The 17,277-nt window shown below is 42.3% G+C and overlaps 1 protein-coding gene across 20 annotated transcripts in view; it reads right to left on the bottom strand.

Moving 5' to 3' along the window:
* The window catches only part of LOC120746079 (protein unc-80 homolog), a 65,322-nt gene that overhangs the window by 20,662 nt on the left and 27,383 nt on the right, over nt 1-17,277 (bottom strand). For 12 of the 20 annotated variants that reach the window (XR_005698771.1, XM_040051312.1, XM_040051314.1 and 9 more), the window contains 18 exons: nt 14,924-15,022; nt 14,488-14,696; nt 11,064-11,170; nt 10,777-10,930; nt 7,986-8,158; nt 7,681-7,893; nt 7,462-7,597; nt 6,171-6,304; nt 5,910-6,087; nt 5,591-5,830; nt 5,062-5,159; nt 4,775-4,978; nt 4,565-4,672; nt 3,336-3,474; nt 3,026-3,207; nt 1,957-2,088; nt 1,459-1,491; nt 554-740 (listed from right to left, as the gene is read on the bottom strand). Coding sequence is in view for 19 of the 20 variants with exons in the window: in XM_040051312.1 (XP_039907246.1) it covers nt 554-740; nt 1,459-1,491; nt 1,957-2,088; nt 3,026-3,207; nt 3,336-3,474; nt 4,565-4,672; nt 4,775-4,978; nt 5,062-5,159; nt 5,591-5,830; nt 5,910-6,087; nt 6,171-6,304; nt 7,462-7,597; nt 7,681-7,893; nt 7,986-8,158; nt 10,777-10,930; nt 11,064-11,170; nt 14,488-14,696; nt 14,924-15,022 (2,726 nt within the window). In the remaining variant the exon portion in view is untranslated. The remainder of the gene's footprint in view (nt 1-553; nt 741-1,458; nt 1,492-1,956; nt 2,089-3,025; nt 3,208-3,335; nt 3,475-4,564; nt 4,673-4,774; nt 4,979-5,061; nt 5,160-5,590; nt 5,831-5,909; nt 6,088-6,170; nt 6,305-7,461; nt 7,598-7,680; nt 7,894-7,985; nt 8,159-10,776; nt 10,931-11,063; nt 11,171-14,487; nt 14,697-14,923; nt 15,023-17,277) is intronic. The other 8 variants (XM_040051317.1, XM_040051319.1, XM_040051321.1 and 5 more) reach the window with 7 other exon arrangements.

The following is a 17,277-nucleotide window of genomic DNA, read 5'->3' as shown; positions in this document are numbered from 1 at the left end:
TGTAGTAAAACTGAAAAGTCCAATGAAACCTGGAATGGAGGCTGTTTGCCTTCAAAGCAAAAGTTGTGCCCTTCAAAACATGTTGGTTGTAGTACTGAGGTACAGCTTTTACTTTGAAGGCAAACTTTATTCATTCATCATTCGTTGTACTACTGCTCAGCTAGTAGTTAACAAGTACTTGCAGAGAAACATCAAAAACTACAGGCAACTGTGGCAACCAAAGCATTCACAAGGAGGTTTTAGGTGCAGCACCTTCTTTGAATTCGATTTCACATTTCTCGGCATTTCTCTGCATTTCTTGAGTAATGTGCACATGACGTCACATTGCCAACCAGTTTTTAAGATGGAGAAAAGGGATAATCAATCCAAAAGGCTAACGCAGTTTTTGCACCAGTCTGCAGAAAGCTTTTTAATGCTGTTAACACAAGAGGGTCGACTCTGTTTTGAAATAACTCTCATTTGGCCACTGGAGGAACTTCTGTGCTCGCTGTTTTCCACCTCTCGAGGTTTTTCTTGTATAAAACACAAGTGCTCATACGCCTGGCGGCCCCACCTTCCTCCTCTTGCTCGGGTGGAGGGCTGCATGTGGGTTCGTAGCAGGCCTCCTGAGCCACAGGGATGGCTGTGATGATGCTGGCCTCGCGGCCCAGACGCCGCTTCTCCTCCTCCTGCTGCAGGTTCTTGAGGATGTGCTCGGCTCGCTGGTGGGAGCGCGACACCGCCCGCGCAGAGAAGGATTTCTAAAAAGGAGGGGGCGAGGATCAAATAGCACAGAGGTAGAGCAGCGGGTGTAGAAATTGTAGGAGGTTCAGAATCGGGGGCAGGGGGCGGGGGGAATGCACAAATTAGCACTTTAAATCTTTCAGGAATGTGTGTGCACAGCTACAATAGGCTTCTGAGGAGCAACTGGACAACACATTAATACAGTAACTCTCCTCCAGCACACCGATCTCATGCTCTAAAATGCCGTCCTGAGCATTATGAAGCACGCTGCAGTGTAGACGTATAGAATAGGAGCAATTTCAATCACGATAAACAATAAATGTGTTCAGACTGGAAGATGGAGAATTTACTGTATCTTGTGCACAGTAATTGCCTCACAGCATTCGCACAAACAAATCTAAAACAGCCATGATATGAAAAACAAACACAGCAAAGTCATTCTCATCCAATGACCATGCATCAACAGCACGACACACACAACATGTCTGTATGCCCGATGCATGCTGTTATTTTCTCCTTAACAATCAAAGCATGTGCCGGAAGACTCTTTTTAAATATGTGGATTGTGTGTGTCCCTGATCAAGATGCAACTATCCAAGATGACCCATGAAACCGCCCCCCAGCTTCTGGTCCGTGATGAAAAACCTAAAAGGTCGCTTCCCCTTCTGTCTTTAATGGTCTGAGGTAACAAGATGCATCAGCAGCACAAACACCCGGACAGAAATACCAACTTACTATGGCATGGACTGACTGAATTAATGTGGGGTACTAAAAACAAAGACAGTCGATTAAATTATAGAACATGTGCTCGCTCATTAAAATCTCATATTTCTATTCATGCTTTATGAAAAAAAATATTTAAAAAAGACAAGAAATTAAAAGGAGGCACCAAGAAATCTGTGTTCACACATTTTTCTTTTATTTGCAGATTTCTTGGTGCAGTTTTCCACGTTAAACTTGCAGCAATAACAAATGTAATATTCAAAGCAGTAAGAGTGTGCATATCGTCTTTTGTTTTTTGGTGGATTGTGGGGTTAAGTGGGATTAAAAAATAGTTAAATTATAAACTGGCCTATTTTTACAGGGTTCACAAGCTTAGGAAAACTCTAACTGAACTCCAGTGGTGTTTAAAAAACCTTCTCTGTCACTTTAATTAAAAAGATAAACTCTAAAAGCTGTTTCTGATAGTAATACAAGTAGATTTGTGCCTTTTAGAATAGGGCTCAAACTTACAGACTGGTCTTCGTTGATTGGATCCTGGACGCTGCCAGTGTTCTGGGGCACCCAGGGAGGGTCAAATATGGGGACACAGGGCATGCCCAGTATTGGAGAAGGGAGAGTGAAGTTAATGCTGGGTGGAGGGATCTGAAAGAGAAGTACACCAAATTTAGTAAACACAGCGAATGCCCTTCTGCGCTATCTCTTTTGGGGACGCTGAAAATGCAAACAATCTATTCCAATTTGTTCATGTAAATGGAGAGTCCTCGTCACATTAAGGTTAAGTATGGGGGTTCCACAGGGTTCTGTGCTAGGACCACTTCTGTTTACATTATACATGCTTCCCTTAGGGAGTATCATCAGAAGGCATAACATACATTTTCATTGCTATGCAGATGACACCAAACTTCCTATCAATGAATCCAGATAACACATCCATAGTTAGCTAAACTACGAGAATGTCTTAAAGACGTCTAATCCTCTGCTTCTAAAGTTAGCTAAAACGGAGGTTACTGTACTCAGCCCTGAAAATATTAGAAATGTGGTATCTAACCAGATGTTTACTCTGGATGGCTTTACCGTGGCTTTACCTTGGAGTTGTTTTTGACCAGGATATGTTCTTCAGTGCACATTTTAAATAAACACACATGACTGCTTTCTTATATTTGCACATCATCTTAACATCCTGTCTCACGGTGATGCTGAAAAACTTGGACTACTGTAATTCATTATAAACAGGATGTCCTAAAAACTCCCTGAAAAGTCTTCAGTATATCTAAAACATTGCAGCAACAGTACTGACAGGGACTAGAATGAGAGAGCACATTTCTCTTATATATACTATAATCTCTGTCTTTCTTCCACATCATGTCTTTTATCCTGTCTTTGTCCCCTCACCCCCAACCAGTCACAGAAGACGGTCCTCTCCCTGAGCCTGGCTCGGCTGGAGGTTTTTTCCTGTTTAAAGGGAGATCTTCTTGGGCATTGGTTGATTGGGATATTACCTTAAAAATATAAAGTGTCTTGAGGCGACTGTTTTAGTGATTTGGTGCTTTATAAATAAAATTGAACTCAACTGAACTACCTTAAAGATCTGCTGGGCTCCTTCCTCCATGCGAGGCCACACTTGGTAGCGAAAACGCCACAGAGTGTAAAACTTCAGGATGGAGTTAATGCGCTGGCAGGCCTCAGGGTGCTGGAACTCTGCCATCATCATTTCGGTCACTGCATCAGGGACCTTTACGGCGCACAGGAGGAACAAGGCAGCTGGAAGGGGGCAGATAAAAAGGGCAGGAAAGAAAAAGGTGAAACATGGTTGAGGGCAAAAGCGTTCGTGAACATTGAAGGGCACAGCGACCTAAGAGGGGACCACCACAGCTCAGTGATGAGCTCACCAGCAGCGGCTGCCATATGTTCATCCACACTGAGTAGGAGTTCCCAGGCTGCGGGCTGGATGTCTCCGTACATGTCGTCAGTCAGGATAGGAGCTGCTTTGATCAGCAGTGAAAGAGGAGCTGGTGACAAACTCATCACCTATGAGAAAACAAACATTTAAGATGAAAGTGCAAAGCTGCAAAATGATCTATAATCTCTTTGCTAAGGTAGTAATAAGACACTTTATCTTTGACTTAACATCACCCACAGTGTATACAAACTGAAAAAGGTGCAAGCAGTCCTTTTCAGAGCTACAACACAATTAGAAAACTTTTATTTCTTTTTTTTGGACCCATTTTTTGCTTTCAGAACTGCCTCAGTAGTTCATGCTGGAAGCATTTCTCACAGATTTTGACACATAACATCTGTTAAACCTCTGATAAACTGTTAAAACAACAGTTTAGCCTCCATGCTGTTTTTGCCATGTTCTGATCCTACCATCTGAACGTTGCATGAAAAATCAAGACTCACTGGACCTGTCAACATTTTTTCCAGTCTTCTATTGCCCAAATCTTGGTAGCTTTTATGAATTATAGCCTCGGTTTTCCTGTTCTTATTTCACAGGAACGGCACCCGGTGTGGTCTTCTGCTGCTGCTTCTGTATAGCTTGCAGGCAATTTCTGTGCCACTTGTAGTATATTTTACAATTCTGCAAAATGTATTTTGGCAGCAGTTTCCGAAATACTCAGACCAACCACCGTGTCACATTCAAAGTCACTTAAATCACTTTTCACCTCAACTCCGATGCTTTGTTTTAACTTCAGTAGGTTGTCTTCACCACAACTACAGAACTAAATGATTTGAATTGCTGCCATATGATTGGCTGATGAGATATTTGCTTTAGAAAGCAGTTGCTTGAATAGATATTACACCTTTGTAAAATCATTAATAGAAATCTCTAGGCCAGACGTTCCTCTAATGGCCAGACTCCCATGTTAAACAAACAACTTTGCATGATCAACCACACTTGCAGCCTGATACAAAAATGATTGTCTCTCTGAGTAGCTTCTTTCTGCACAACTGTTTTTTCTTTTTAAAATTCATTAATTTCAATGCTGGTTAAAGCTTAAAGCTGGGGTGTGGTCTCCTTTATTGACAGCACAGGCAGCTCTGATTCCAGTCTGAGAACGTGGTGCACATCAGGTAGGAAGTGATAATTATAAAAATAACAAGAAAAACAGAAATTCACCTGATTGCGGATGTACTTGAGCATGCCTGTATCCTTCTTCCCTTCTGTGTTGGAGTCAGTGGGTCTTCTCTTCATGGACGGGGTCCTCAGACAAGACTTGTCTGAACACTGATGGGAAATAGTACTTTAGAAAGTGGCGAAGATTTTAAAAAACTAACAAAACACACATATTTAGGTTATTCATCCAGAAAAACAGCCTGTCAATTCCACCTCTTTGTTTTTCTTCACACGTCCTCCGATGTTACCAGAGGAGGCGCTGTCCTCCCTCAGGCTGTCCACCGTCTCCCCGTACACGAGCTTGATGGCACGGACCAGACGGGCGCAGGAGCGGCTGTGGTGTTGGTAGCAGCGTGGGTGGCAGAAGTCTATGTGGGTACAGATGAAACTCTGCTGGTTGCACAGCAGGATCATAATCTGTGCCGAGAGAGAGCAGAGAGGAGGTCAGTATGCGGGAAAGTACACACAGCTTTCCTCCCCGCATGTACCGACAGACTTACGTGAAGCCAGGACATGTTGCGGTGGTAGTTGTCCTCCGTTCCTCCTGAGCTCTGACCTTCTGGCTCGATGCTGGGTTCACTGGTGCTGAAGGGACTGCCTGCAATGTTAAACAAGAACAAACAACCCCATACAGGACGCTGATAATTGTCCACTTATTTCACGATGGAGAACAGTTTCTTTTCCCTGTGCAGAATACTTATAGTGTTTTTTTCACTCTCTAACAGGATCTGGCAAAAACAATACTGCAAAAGTAAACTAATGTTAACATACACTGTAAATAAGTCTGCAACTTAACACATTTTTCCCTATATATTTTACAGAATTTTCCTGTTATTTTAAAGAACATGAAATACCAATGATATGAGAAAAAATAGACTGTTAATTAGCAGGTCTGATGTAAAATAACATGAAAAACCTGTAACTGTGTTTTACAGTTTTTATTTTTTACAGTGTACTGTCATTTCCTTTGAATATTACACAATAATAAATGAAATGATGTTCTTTCCAGGAGTTTCAGTTACATCATACCGATGTCAGTAACTGTGTCCCTGCTCTGCGTTTGTGACAGCAGGCCTTCTTCGTTCTCAGACTCAGAGTCCTGCCGAGACAGCTTGGTGCTCTTCAGACTCCCCGCTCTGCGTATCGAAGACAGCGAGCCAACCTTCTTCACACGAAAACTGCGGGCTCCTTTGATCTGAAGCAGGCGCGAGCCTCCGATACGAATCTTCCGCACTGGTGCTGGAGAGCAGGGGAGTGGGGAGAGATTGTCTACAATCAACAATGAGCAGTGAGTAAATACGGAGCGGTAATCAGCTGCGTTAGCCAATCTGGATGACACGAGTCTCACCCTGAGCCTCCTGGGTCTTCTTATCATCGCAGGTGGTGTCAGACTTCAGAGTGTGGCTGCTGCTGTTGAGGGAATCGTGCCCGTCTTCGTCGTCGAGGATGCCCGCAAAGCTGATCTTCCTCTCGTAGCGATGGCGGCCGAGCTCTGGGTCCAGACGCAGGCGGCAGCTGTCCAGATCCTGCAGACAAAATAAGTTGAAATCAAATTCTCATCGCTATTCACATCAGATTTACCTTTTTGGATTTTGATTTCACTACTGACCACAAGCGGTTCGGTGCGCGGTCGTGGTAAGCAGGGGAAGGTCTCTCGCAGGAAAGTGGTGATCTCCAACAACAGCTGGCAAGCGGCCATCTTCAGTGCGAAGGGGCAGCCACATTTTGTAGGATTGACCGTGTCTTTGGAGTCAGAACAGATAAGATAAAATATCTAAATGTGGCTAGAACATCTTTTTTGTTCTGACATCCTAAAAGTTGTAGAAACTAAATTTTAATTTAAGATTTTTTTTCAAAGTACACACAATAAAACGCACAATACTGTGATTTTATTACTTTCATGCAGCATGTTTTTAAGTGTGACATCAACAGCTTGGCAAGTGCAGACTTTTTATTTTCCAATTTGAGTGGACGTTCATGTGAAATCATCTGCTTCTGATTAATTCAACACCACACAAATGCACAATGAGGTGCACCTGATGATCTAAAGCTGCAAATGGACCATTATGAGGTAAATATTTTTAATGATGATACAAGTTATCATTAAAAAACCTAATTTATTTAACATCCTATTGTCCAATCCCTTACATAGGGTGCTCTGCTTAAGCCTACCTACAACTGCTGATCATCTGCAAGCCACTTTGCAACCCATCTGCAACTTCTCAATCAGTGCCATATCCATTGTCATACAAAATAAAATCTTAAAATGATTTACAAAACATGGAGGAAGCCAATGAGAACTGATAAAGAATCAAATCAGTAAATTCTTTTTAATTCCCATCCCTGTTATTGAAAAGTTTATCGAAAGCATTGAAAAACTGCTGCTCTGCTCAAGGCCAACTACAGCAAGCCATTTTGCAACCCACCTCCAGCTCCTCATTTTTATACTATCTCACATTTTATTAGTGCCATATTCTTTGTCATACTAAATTTGATTGTAAAACACAGAGTGAGCCATATGAACTGATAAGAATACTGTACGAGCTTCTGCATTTTGCACAGCTGGAGGTGAGCAAGGGACTTTTTATTTTTGCCAAAACGGATGAAAATGTAGAATTCAAGTCATGAGAAAACAAATGAATGAGAGTAATGGTTTGAGTTTTTATGTGCTTCTTATTTGGAGGACTGCATTGGTTTGCAGGCCTCAGCAATGTGATTTCTGCCATGCAGCAGCTGACACCACTCAGACAAGCTAAAACAGCAGCAAGGCCTTTTTGGGTCACCACGTCTCATGAGACTCTACATCTGTGTTATATCTGCACAGCACGATACAGACGATCTGGCCGAGTGGAAACCTGTAAATAGAAGAAAAACAAGTAACAGACACTGTTTTGACTCACTGTCATCTAAATAGTCTTCTTCCTCGTCTTCTTTCCTCATCCTGCGTTTGGTCTCTTCATCGTAAATATAACCCAGGATGTTGGCGGGGCTCTCACTGTCCGAGTGGCAGAGTTCGCTGAGCCTCGTGCCAATCGCCTGAGCAGATTTAACACGTTTACAGTTAATGAAGCCTTTTTATAAACTGTAACCATAAACGATTTTCGACACATTTAACTCACGTCTCCCCACTGGCAGAAATGCTTGGCAGCGTTCCACTGGAGCTTCTGGTTTCTTTTATTGCCCACAATAGGCGATCGGCCCCTGGACAGCCCTCTCTTGGTGATGTTTACGTGGTGGCCCTTCATCCATTCGGGCCAGTTGCCACGATTACACCGGTGGACAAATCTGGCACATTCCAGGAAAAGGGAGGCCCTGGCCACAACTGGGGCTTCCTAGAAGAACAGAGAAATAAAGAGGTGATAGCCTTTGAAAGCTAACAGCGACATCTTTACTCTTTCATTATTTTCTCCATAGTGAAACGCACGAGGTCCAGAGCAGCGGCGAGGATGGAGGCATCTGGTATGGTTCCCGGCTCGCAGCAGTTCAGGAGAAACTGGAAGCGTTTCATACCCTGTCGGATGGCGCCCAGATTCACTACATTCTTGTTCTTCATGGCCTCCTGGCTGGCTGCGAGACGCTCCTGGAAACCGTGAGGTCCTGAAGGACACCGTGAGGACCACAAGAGAAGAGGTATAACAAAAGCCGTTTGAAGAAGAGTTCTCGTTATAGACTCGCTTGTTTGCACAATAAAGGTTAGACATAGAAATTGCATGAAGCAACATCACCATCCAGGACATTTAACAAATAGCACTGAGCTGACAGATGAAGCTGAGTGAGAGATGACACACAGCCATCGGCAGGGGTTACACCTGAATTTTCAATCATATAAGAATAGTCACAAAAAACAAGATGAATTTAAGGGCCAAAGATATTTTCAGGCACTTTTCTCCGGCATCTTTCTAAAAGGACCTACAAATCTCATTGAAATGTCAGGCGTAACCACAGCCGCACAGAGGAAAGCTGTATGTGGCCCATTGTGTTTAATCACCAACACTGCAGCACTGGAAATACCACCAGACGTCACCACAGAAGAGACGGAGAGAGCACTGACAGCGTCATGCTTGACGTAGCACAGAGACACGCTCCACAGCAGAAAGATGGTTTCATAGACATGAGTTGTTGTGAGACACCGCCCGTCCTCTTTTTTCACCTTTGGGTGAAAACGCAGAGGAGAGGAACCAATGCTGGACAGAACAGGACGTGCACAGTTGGAGAGAAGGGAATGTAGACCTATTGGGATAAATGAAATGCTTTAAATTTCTTATTATTATAGAGCTAAAACTGTCTTTGGAAGTAAGAAGTTTGGTTTCAGCACATATAAATGTCTGGCTTTAGGGTTTTTGTGGCAAATCACAGACACAACTTTTCACAGCTTTTGCTCAGACATTGTTCAGAAATCTACAGAAATACTCAATGTCATGAGTAGACATATATCCGAATGAATGTAATTATAATATTTATTTTAAGCTAGTTGCTAGCTATATTGTATTTTATTTTACTGAGATACCATTTTTTACCATGTGTTAGAGTATTGTGAAAAAAGTCTTGAGTCATCCCTCGTTTCTTTATGTCTTGCTAGGAAAATGGGAAATAAATGAAGTGATTTATTGGAACTTTTAAAGGAAGGACATTCAGAGCTCTTCTCTGGATGTTGGTCGGTCCGGGTTCTGGGGAAGCCAATCCATGATCCCAGACGTTTCACTGTGTGTTTTTCTATTCAGGTATTAGTGTTGCTGCATTGGCAGCGTGCTTGGAATCATTGCCATGCTTAAAAATTGTCCTCTGTCAGGTTTTTAATGAATTTTTTCTTAGTTTTTAGTTATATATTTATCTGCTGTAGATTTTTCATCCATTTGTCCAGTTTCCTCAATTTTTTTAAGGACACACTGCACACCATGCTGAGATATGTAATGTTTTCAGCTAATAGCTCTTTGGGAATCACCTTGTTGGTACAAAAATACTATTTTAAGCCTGTCAAACTTTGCTCTGGCATTTTCAAAGATTCAACTTGTTTCCGTTTGTACATGGGACAAATTACATATTTTGGGACAGGCTGTTAGTAACAAAGTGACTAAAGATACAATTTAAAATTGGTTCTTTGCTAAATTGTCTATTATATGTAGACACAACACTAGTTTATCCCTTGAGCTAGGTTTCTTTTTTATACTTGAATGATTCATTGGTCAGTGTTAAGTGTCTTAACAAACAAAAACATTCCTGTGAAAATGATCAGGTACAAGGACTGGACTGAAAATGAGTGAAAAGCAGCCAATGTCCAAAGAAACAATTTGAAAGACCTTCAGAGACCCTGGAGACCTATTGCTTTAATAGTCTGGAAGCAAAATATAAAAGAAATAAAGGATGACTCAAGACGTTTGCATAAAGCTACATATTAGTTGTGTTTAAGGTAATTTTTCCATGCTGTAAAGGAACAAAGAAATCTCTTAGCTGTTGGATAGTCTGATGTTTTTTGTTTATAGCAATTACAAAAATGACTTTCAAAGGGCTGTTCAAGCAATCAAAAAGTGTTAATTCACTAGCATGAAAAAGTAGAGGCAGCAAAGGCATCCTGAACTCTAGTCAGTAGTATAGGGGGAAATGAGGCCAGTGATTCATATCATGTAACTCTAGAGAACTTTTGGCTGATCTTTTTGGTATATGCCTTTGACTCATCGACAGTACAAAAGAGAGACGCAAGTACCTTCAGGGTGTGAAAAGTAGAGCCAGTGTGAAAACTCTATAAGCCTGCATTCTTTTAATGGACACTAGGGGGCGATGCCTACAGCTACAGAAAGATTAAGTGTCCTATAGAAGCAGCTGTCTGCCTCTGACCTCGGTAAACGTCACCAAGTTTATCAGTGATAGAAAATAAAACATCGAGTCCATTTCCCCTTCCCCTGTTGTTTTATATTAGCTTTAGTTTTGGGGAGGTTTTTTTGGCAGGCCTTCCAGAAAATGATCACTTTGAATTGACACTGATGGGTTGAAAATTCACCCATCTGGATTAAAAGAGCGTAGCAGGCAGCTATCTGGCGAGGCTGACATGGAGAATGGTGGACGGCAGCACTGTCAAAAGACCACGACTTGCGAGGCCAAACAAAACACGACACCACCAGCGACAAACAGAGGCGAGGACAGAAGAAGAGAGGAACAGACAAAGAACGATGGGGGCATGGGGTGGGCGAGGGGGGCACCCCAGGGTGGGGGAGGTCTACCATCTTTCTCTTCTGTGTGGTGAAGCTTGGATGGATTCCTCCTGCCAGACCTCCATTTACCGAGCCGCTTGAAGAAATTCTCCTCCTCGTCCCTGCCGTACTCCGGCCCTACAGCGCCACCTTCAGACAGCTTCACTGCACTAGTGAACTTCACCTAAACACACATAAACACATCCGCGCATATCAGCTGGCAACGTAGACCAAATCAAACCTCTGTTTGCTCAAAAGGACGGCTGACTTGAAAAACTGCGACACACTATGGTGGCTTTCAGTGGCAGCGAGCTGACCTTTGAACTCTGACGTATGAAGGAGAGTCGATCCACCGAGCTGATATCCAGCAAGTCCTCGACGCCGTCAGTCAGTCCAGAGAGAGAGGAGCGCTTCAACCAGTTCCCTGAAAACACACAAATAAAAAAAACACTGACATGAGCATCATCATGTATGGTAATAAAGAGGTAAATCTATAAATCGGGTAAGTACACTGGGATTATGTATGCATGCACACCAATGGGTAGAACAGGGAACGATGCAAGGGCATTCACTCAATGTTACTGCACAGACACACACATTCAGGGTGTATAAAGATTCACAGAGATTCACAAAGATTCACAGAGTCGTTCAAAGAAGTTACAGAAGAAGGACACTGAAACTAAACTGACCTTCCTGCTTGCTTTTAGCTGTGTTTGCAAATGCACTTTTATGATGTGTTCAAAGAAGGAGGTGCCATGTGAATATGGTATATAGACAATTTTCATAATAAATAGAAGGGAAGTATAATTACTACGCTACCCTTAACTAAATGAAAACCTACAAACACTTATAAATAGCCAATACTGCACTAGGGAGGAAATTTGCAAATAAAAGCTTAAAACCAATTTTCTCTGCTAAGCTAAAGTTAGGGTCTGGTTGTGTTTTATATTTTTATTTAATCAGCCAATCACATTTCAGCAATTTAGTGGATTTAGACACATGGACACAGTTGTGACAAAGTTCAAACTGAGCCCCAGAATGAGGGAGAAAGGTGATTTCTGTAACTTCAAATGTGGCATGGTTGTTGGTGTCAGATGGGCTCTTCTGAGGTTTTCAGAAACAGCCAATCTGCTGAGATTTACAGAGAATGGTCTGGAATGGTCTCAGCAGCGCATTGGGTGAAATCGTCTTATTGATTCAGAGGTCAGAGGTGAATGTGACCAGACTCCTCCTAGTTGATAGGAAGGCAACAGCAACTTAACTAAAAAAACTTGTTACAACTACTGTATGCAGATGAGCATCTCAACTGTAGCAGAAGACCACACCTGGTGCCACTCCTGCCAGCTGAGAACAGGAAACTGAAGCTACCATTTACTGGCTCAACAAAATTGGACAATAGAAAATTGGAAAAATGTTGCTTGATCTGGTGAGTCACAATTTCTGCTGCAACATTTGGACAGCTGGGTCAGAATTTGGTGTAAACAGCATGAAATAATGCCTTGTATGAATGGTTCAGACTGATGACAGTGGTGTAAGCATGTGGGGGGGATTTTATTAGCACACCTTGGCCTCCTTTGTACCAGCTGAGCAACATTTAAACACCAAAGTGTTAGGGTTAGTGTTGAACACAGTGTACCCACCTTCTGATGGCATCTTCTAGCAGGATAACACACCATGTCCGAAAGCTCAAATTATCTCAAACATCTCAACGTCATGGTCCTGGGCCATGGTGGCCCAGTATTCTTAGTTTTCATGTATTTGTGTATTGTTCCTTATTTAGGCCATGCTTCCTGGGTTGCTCTGTTACGTTGTTCCTTATGTGTTTTCCCCTTGTGACTCTTACCCCCTGTGTGCCCCTCTGTGTATCTGTGAGCCCTCGTCTCTCCTTGTGTTTTATTCCATGTTTTCCCCAGCCCGTTATGTCTGTGTTCTCCCCGTGCTCTCTCTCCTCCTGTCTGAACCTCTGTGTACTTCCTGTTTTACTTTGACAGTCTCCCGTCAGTGTTGCATTTACTCCTGCCTTGTCTTGCTATGATTATCAGTGTCACCTGTGTTCCCACTTCCCTCGTTAACCCTCTGTGTCTGCGTCTCCCTCAGTTCGGTGTCGCGTTCTCCCTCATGACTGTGTGCCCCTCCATGTGTTTCCTCGTAACTCAGTTCCTTAGTACTTCCCAGTTTAGTTTCATGTTATTTTGTATCGCTGTTATCTTTCGTCAGCAATAAATCTGTATTTTGAGTTCAGTCCTGTTTTCCCATGAGTTTGCGTTTGGGTCCTATTTCCTGCCTGCCACACAGCCTGATCATGACACTCAAACTATAATGATGCGTTGATTTAACCTTTTTTTCATGCTCACATATTGTTATATAAGAATGAATTTCAAATATTACAGACCTCAAACAGTATGAAAAAAAAAATTGTTATGCTCTGTCCTATCTCTGATAGGTGTAGCTTGAGTTGTGTTGGTATATTGTTTTGGTTAATTTAAGCTAGAAACAGCCTGCTTGATCTTAAGTAGGGGAGACCAGTGAACATCTCATTTCTACCTGTGTAAATAAGTTTAATTGCACATTTAATATATACATATGTTTATATATTTATATCTTAAGATAAGAAAAAGAAGTGCAATTTCAACGGTATGTCTCAGTTTTTCTACGTGATAAACAAATACTGTTGTAGTAAATCAAAGAAAATTGACAGCATGACTTTGTGGGTTTAAATTGTAAGAAATAAAGTGTGAAATTACAGCTCACTGTTCAGACTGTGCTGTAATTATCAAACAGAATTTTTTTTTGTTTATTTCATTGTTAAAAAAATAAAAATAAAAAAAGAGAGATTTCTAAAGCAAATAGTAAAAAAAACAGGAACTTTCCATCATTTATTTTTTTAATCTACAAGTTAGTTACTTTGGTATAGCATGAATGAAGTTATTATCAGTAAAAATAAAGCTGTAAAACTTATGACAATACAGTTAAAAGTCCAAAATCTACGCCATCCCTCACGTTTTCCAAAGCCATCCAATGAGGCTGGATTAAAGTGTTTGCTGAGCTGATTCTGGGCCTTATCTTTGACACCCCCGCTTTATGTTGCGAAAATACAAACTTAGTCTATCATCACCCTACACATGATCCCTAGGTTTTAATTTTCTTCATTTAAGGGTGAAGCTTATTTGCTTCCCTAGAGCAACGCGTGCTAAATAAGCATGTACTCTCTTCATTTAAATCAGTTTTTTTTTCCACAGGTCTGCAAACATGCTAGGGGGTTGGGATGATCAACACAACACAGACATGGTACGGATACAGTATGAAGATGGTTCCACATCGACATACGTAGGACAGAGAGAGTGAGCGGTAGGCGAACAGTCCTGCGGCATGCTATGGCACAAAAAGGAGCACAAAACAGACCAAAGAGATGAAGTGACTTGGCCTCGGGGCAGGCAGTGCCACAATGTTGAACACATAAAACACATTATGTTAGAAGGGATTTCAAAGTAAGAGCAAATGCAATGAGATATGGTTGTTGAAATGTATACCGCTGCTCAATAAAAGGATGATTTGTAAGTCTCCATAAGCACACATAGCCTTAGGCTGCCTAATCTTTTAGAGAAATCCTATTTTCGAGCTAGTGCATATTTTCTAGTGCATTCTCGTCACTTACTAGGAGGCAAAAGCTCACTGTAGTTTTAAGACTTTTATTTTGAACCTACCCAGGGACTTCCTTGGGTAAGAAGAGGCTGCTCTTACCGATAGGCAGCTTCAACTTCTTGCGAAGCGAAATGCGACGGGATCTGGATCGCGAGCGGCGGTCGGTGGTGGTGCCAGAGTGTGCGGTGGTGCACTCTGAGGTGTCTTGTTCCGACTGGCTGCTGGTGTCACTGGCAGCGCTCTGCGACTTGAACATCTTCCTCCAAAAATCCTTCCTGCCCAGCAGAGCACCCGGGATCTGTTCTTCACTAGAAGCAGAGAGAGGAGGAGAGGAAAGGTAAGCACAAGGATAAAACATTTCCCACAAAACACTTTTTACTTCTTTTTTATTTTACAGGATGTTTTGGTATAAACTGAATGTTTATCAGAGGGTTAAGAAGGAGCAACAGGAAGAGCTTTTTCTACTTTGAGCAGAGAAATGGCAGCTGAGCTCGACGGAGATGGTGCTTTATGGAGAGGTGAGGCGGACACTCACTGTTCGGGTGTCTGGGGGGGTCTACTGGAGATGTAGCTGCGACACTCGTCTGCAGTACTGGACACCTGACCCTTCTCCCCGGACACACCCGCCTCAGACCTGCGCGCACACACACACCCCAACACACAGACATAGCGCTCAGGCCACCTGATTCAAGGCTCCATTCTGACCTGTAAATTAGGCATCGCACTACTTTAATCTCCACTGAACTGATGTCTTTCACATATTTTATTTCATATGAACTGTTAAAAAATTAAAGGAACACATTTTATTCAGAGTATAGCATCCAGTCGGTCAAACTTGTAGGATCTAGTCAATTTAGTAGCACGGTGTCACTACTCATTTAGTGTCAAACTAAATGACCAGACCTGGAACCTATACATGTTGCACAGGTAGTCCAACTCAGTCAGGGGACCACATCAATATGTGCCATTGGCTGAAGGTTTGCTGTGTATCCAGCAGAGTTTAAGAGCATGGAGGAGATTCCAGCAGACAGGCAGTTACTCTAGGAGAGCTGAACAGGGCCATAGAAGGCCCTTAACTCAGTAACTGCTTCTGCCATAGCCCTTCAAAATGATCACCAGCAGGCCACTGATGTGAATGTTTCTGACCAAACAATCAGAAAAGACTTCATGAGGGTGGCCTGAAGGCCTAACATCCTCTACTGGCCCTATACTCACTGCCTGGCACAGTGGAGCCCGATTGGCGTTTGCCATAGAATACCAGAATTGGCAGGTCCACCACTGTTGCCCTGTGATTTTCACAGATGAGATGATTGAACTCATGTGACAGATGTGAAAGGGTTGTTATGCTGCCTGTAACATCGTTCAGCATAACCAGTTTGTTTGTGGGTCAGTGATGGTCTGGGGAGGCATACCCATACACAGATCTCTCTAGGCCAGGGGTGTCAAACTCCAGGCCTCGAGGGCCGGTGTCCTGCAGGTTTTAGATATCACCCTTGGTCAACTAGTCAAATGATTAGTTCATTACCAGGCCTCTGGAGAACTTCAAGACATGTTGAGGCGGTAATTTAGCCATTTAAATCAGCTGTGTTGGATCAAGGACACATCTAAAACCTGCAGGACACCGGCCCTCGAGGCCTGGAGTTCGACACCCCTGCTCTAGGCAATGACACCCTGATTGCCATTAGATGTCAGGATGAAGTAAATGGACCAACTGTCAGATCCTAAGGTGGTGCAGTAGGTTCTGAGTCCCTCCTAGTGCTCAACAATACCCGGCCTCATGTGGGAAGAGTATAAAGGCAGTTCCTGGAGAATGAAAGAATTGATACCATTTGTGTTTAGGCTATAAGATTTCGGTAAAACAGATTAGCTTGCTGTATAATTTCTAGGTTTAATTTTCATTTACATCAAATGATGTAGCCTCCTTAAGTTTCTAACACATTACCCAACCAGTCCACATCAATATAAACATCCAGAATAATTTTTCCCTATTTAGATCTGATGAGTTTTCAAGGTGTTCCTTTAATTTTTTTAGCAGTGTATTTTACTTAAACTTCTTCCAACCAGTGCCTTCTAACCGTACCTTATATATAAAAGACAGACAAGCCTCAAAAATGCATTCTTTCTAATGGCCAGCAGGGGATCAAAAAGAAGTCAGATTGGACACAAGTCTATGAGAAAATAACCCTCCTTCTCTCTTGATCCAAGACCTCAGTAACTACCTTTCTGATGAGTTTATGATGAAGTCTCATTTACTAGCTTGAAGTTTATTGTGTACAGTGGTCCCTCACTATAACGTGGTTCACCTTTCGTGGCCTCGCTGTTTTGTGGATTTTTATTTTTTTTTAACAGCGCATTGTGTTCTGCGTCCTGATTGATTGACAATGGTCTACAGCCAATCTCGTGCAGTGTCTCCTGTACAGTACAGAATGCGTTCAGCTTATCAAATTTACACAAATCTTCGATTGTTAGCAGTGTGACTCTGAAGTGCTGTACTGTATGTTTGTACGTTTTCTCCCCAACAAACAGAACAATGTCGACGAAATGTTTTGCACCGTCAAAGGCAACCGCGGGTGCCTTTGGTTTCATTCTATAACACTGGACTTATTTTTCTACGAAGGTTTGAACTGTGTGAGTTAAAAAACACGAGAAGGAAAGTTGTGAAAATATTCGGGCCTGTCCTGAGAAAAACGTATAAAATATGTATTGAGGGGTTTGACAGCCTGAAACACTATAGAATTGTAAAAAGAAAGTTGGCATTTTTTGGCGGATTGCACCCTATGGCGCAGGTATTTTTAGAATGTAACTCCCGCGATAAACGAGGGACCACTGTATCATTACGATGGTCATTTTAATAAACGGGGTCACAATTAGAGTGAAATAGATGATACA

Source organism: Simochromis diagramma, unplaced genomic scaffold (assembly GCF_900408965.1).
Source record: "Simochromis diagramma unplaced genomic scaffold, fSimDia1.1 OVJJ01000107.1, whole genome shotgun sequence".
NCBI lineage: Eukaryota > Metazoa > Chordata > Actinopteri > Cichliformes > Cichlidae > Simochromis > Simochromis diagramma.
Note: the sequence above shows the minus strand (reverse complement) of the source record. Positions and strands in the feature narration are given on the sequence as shown.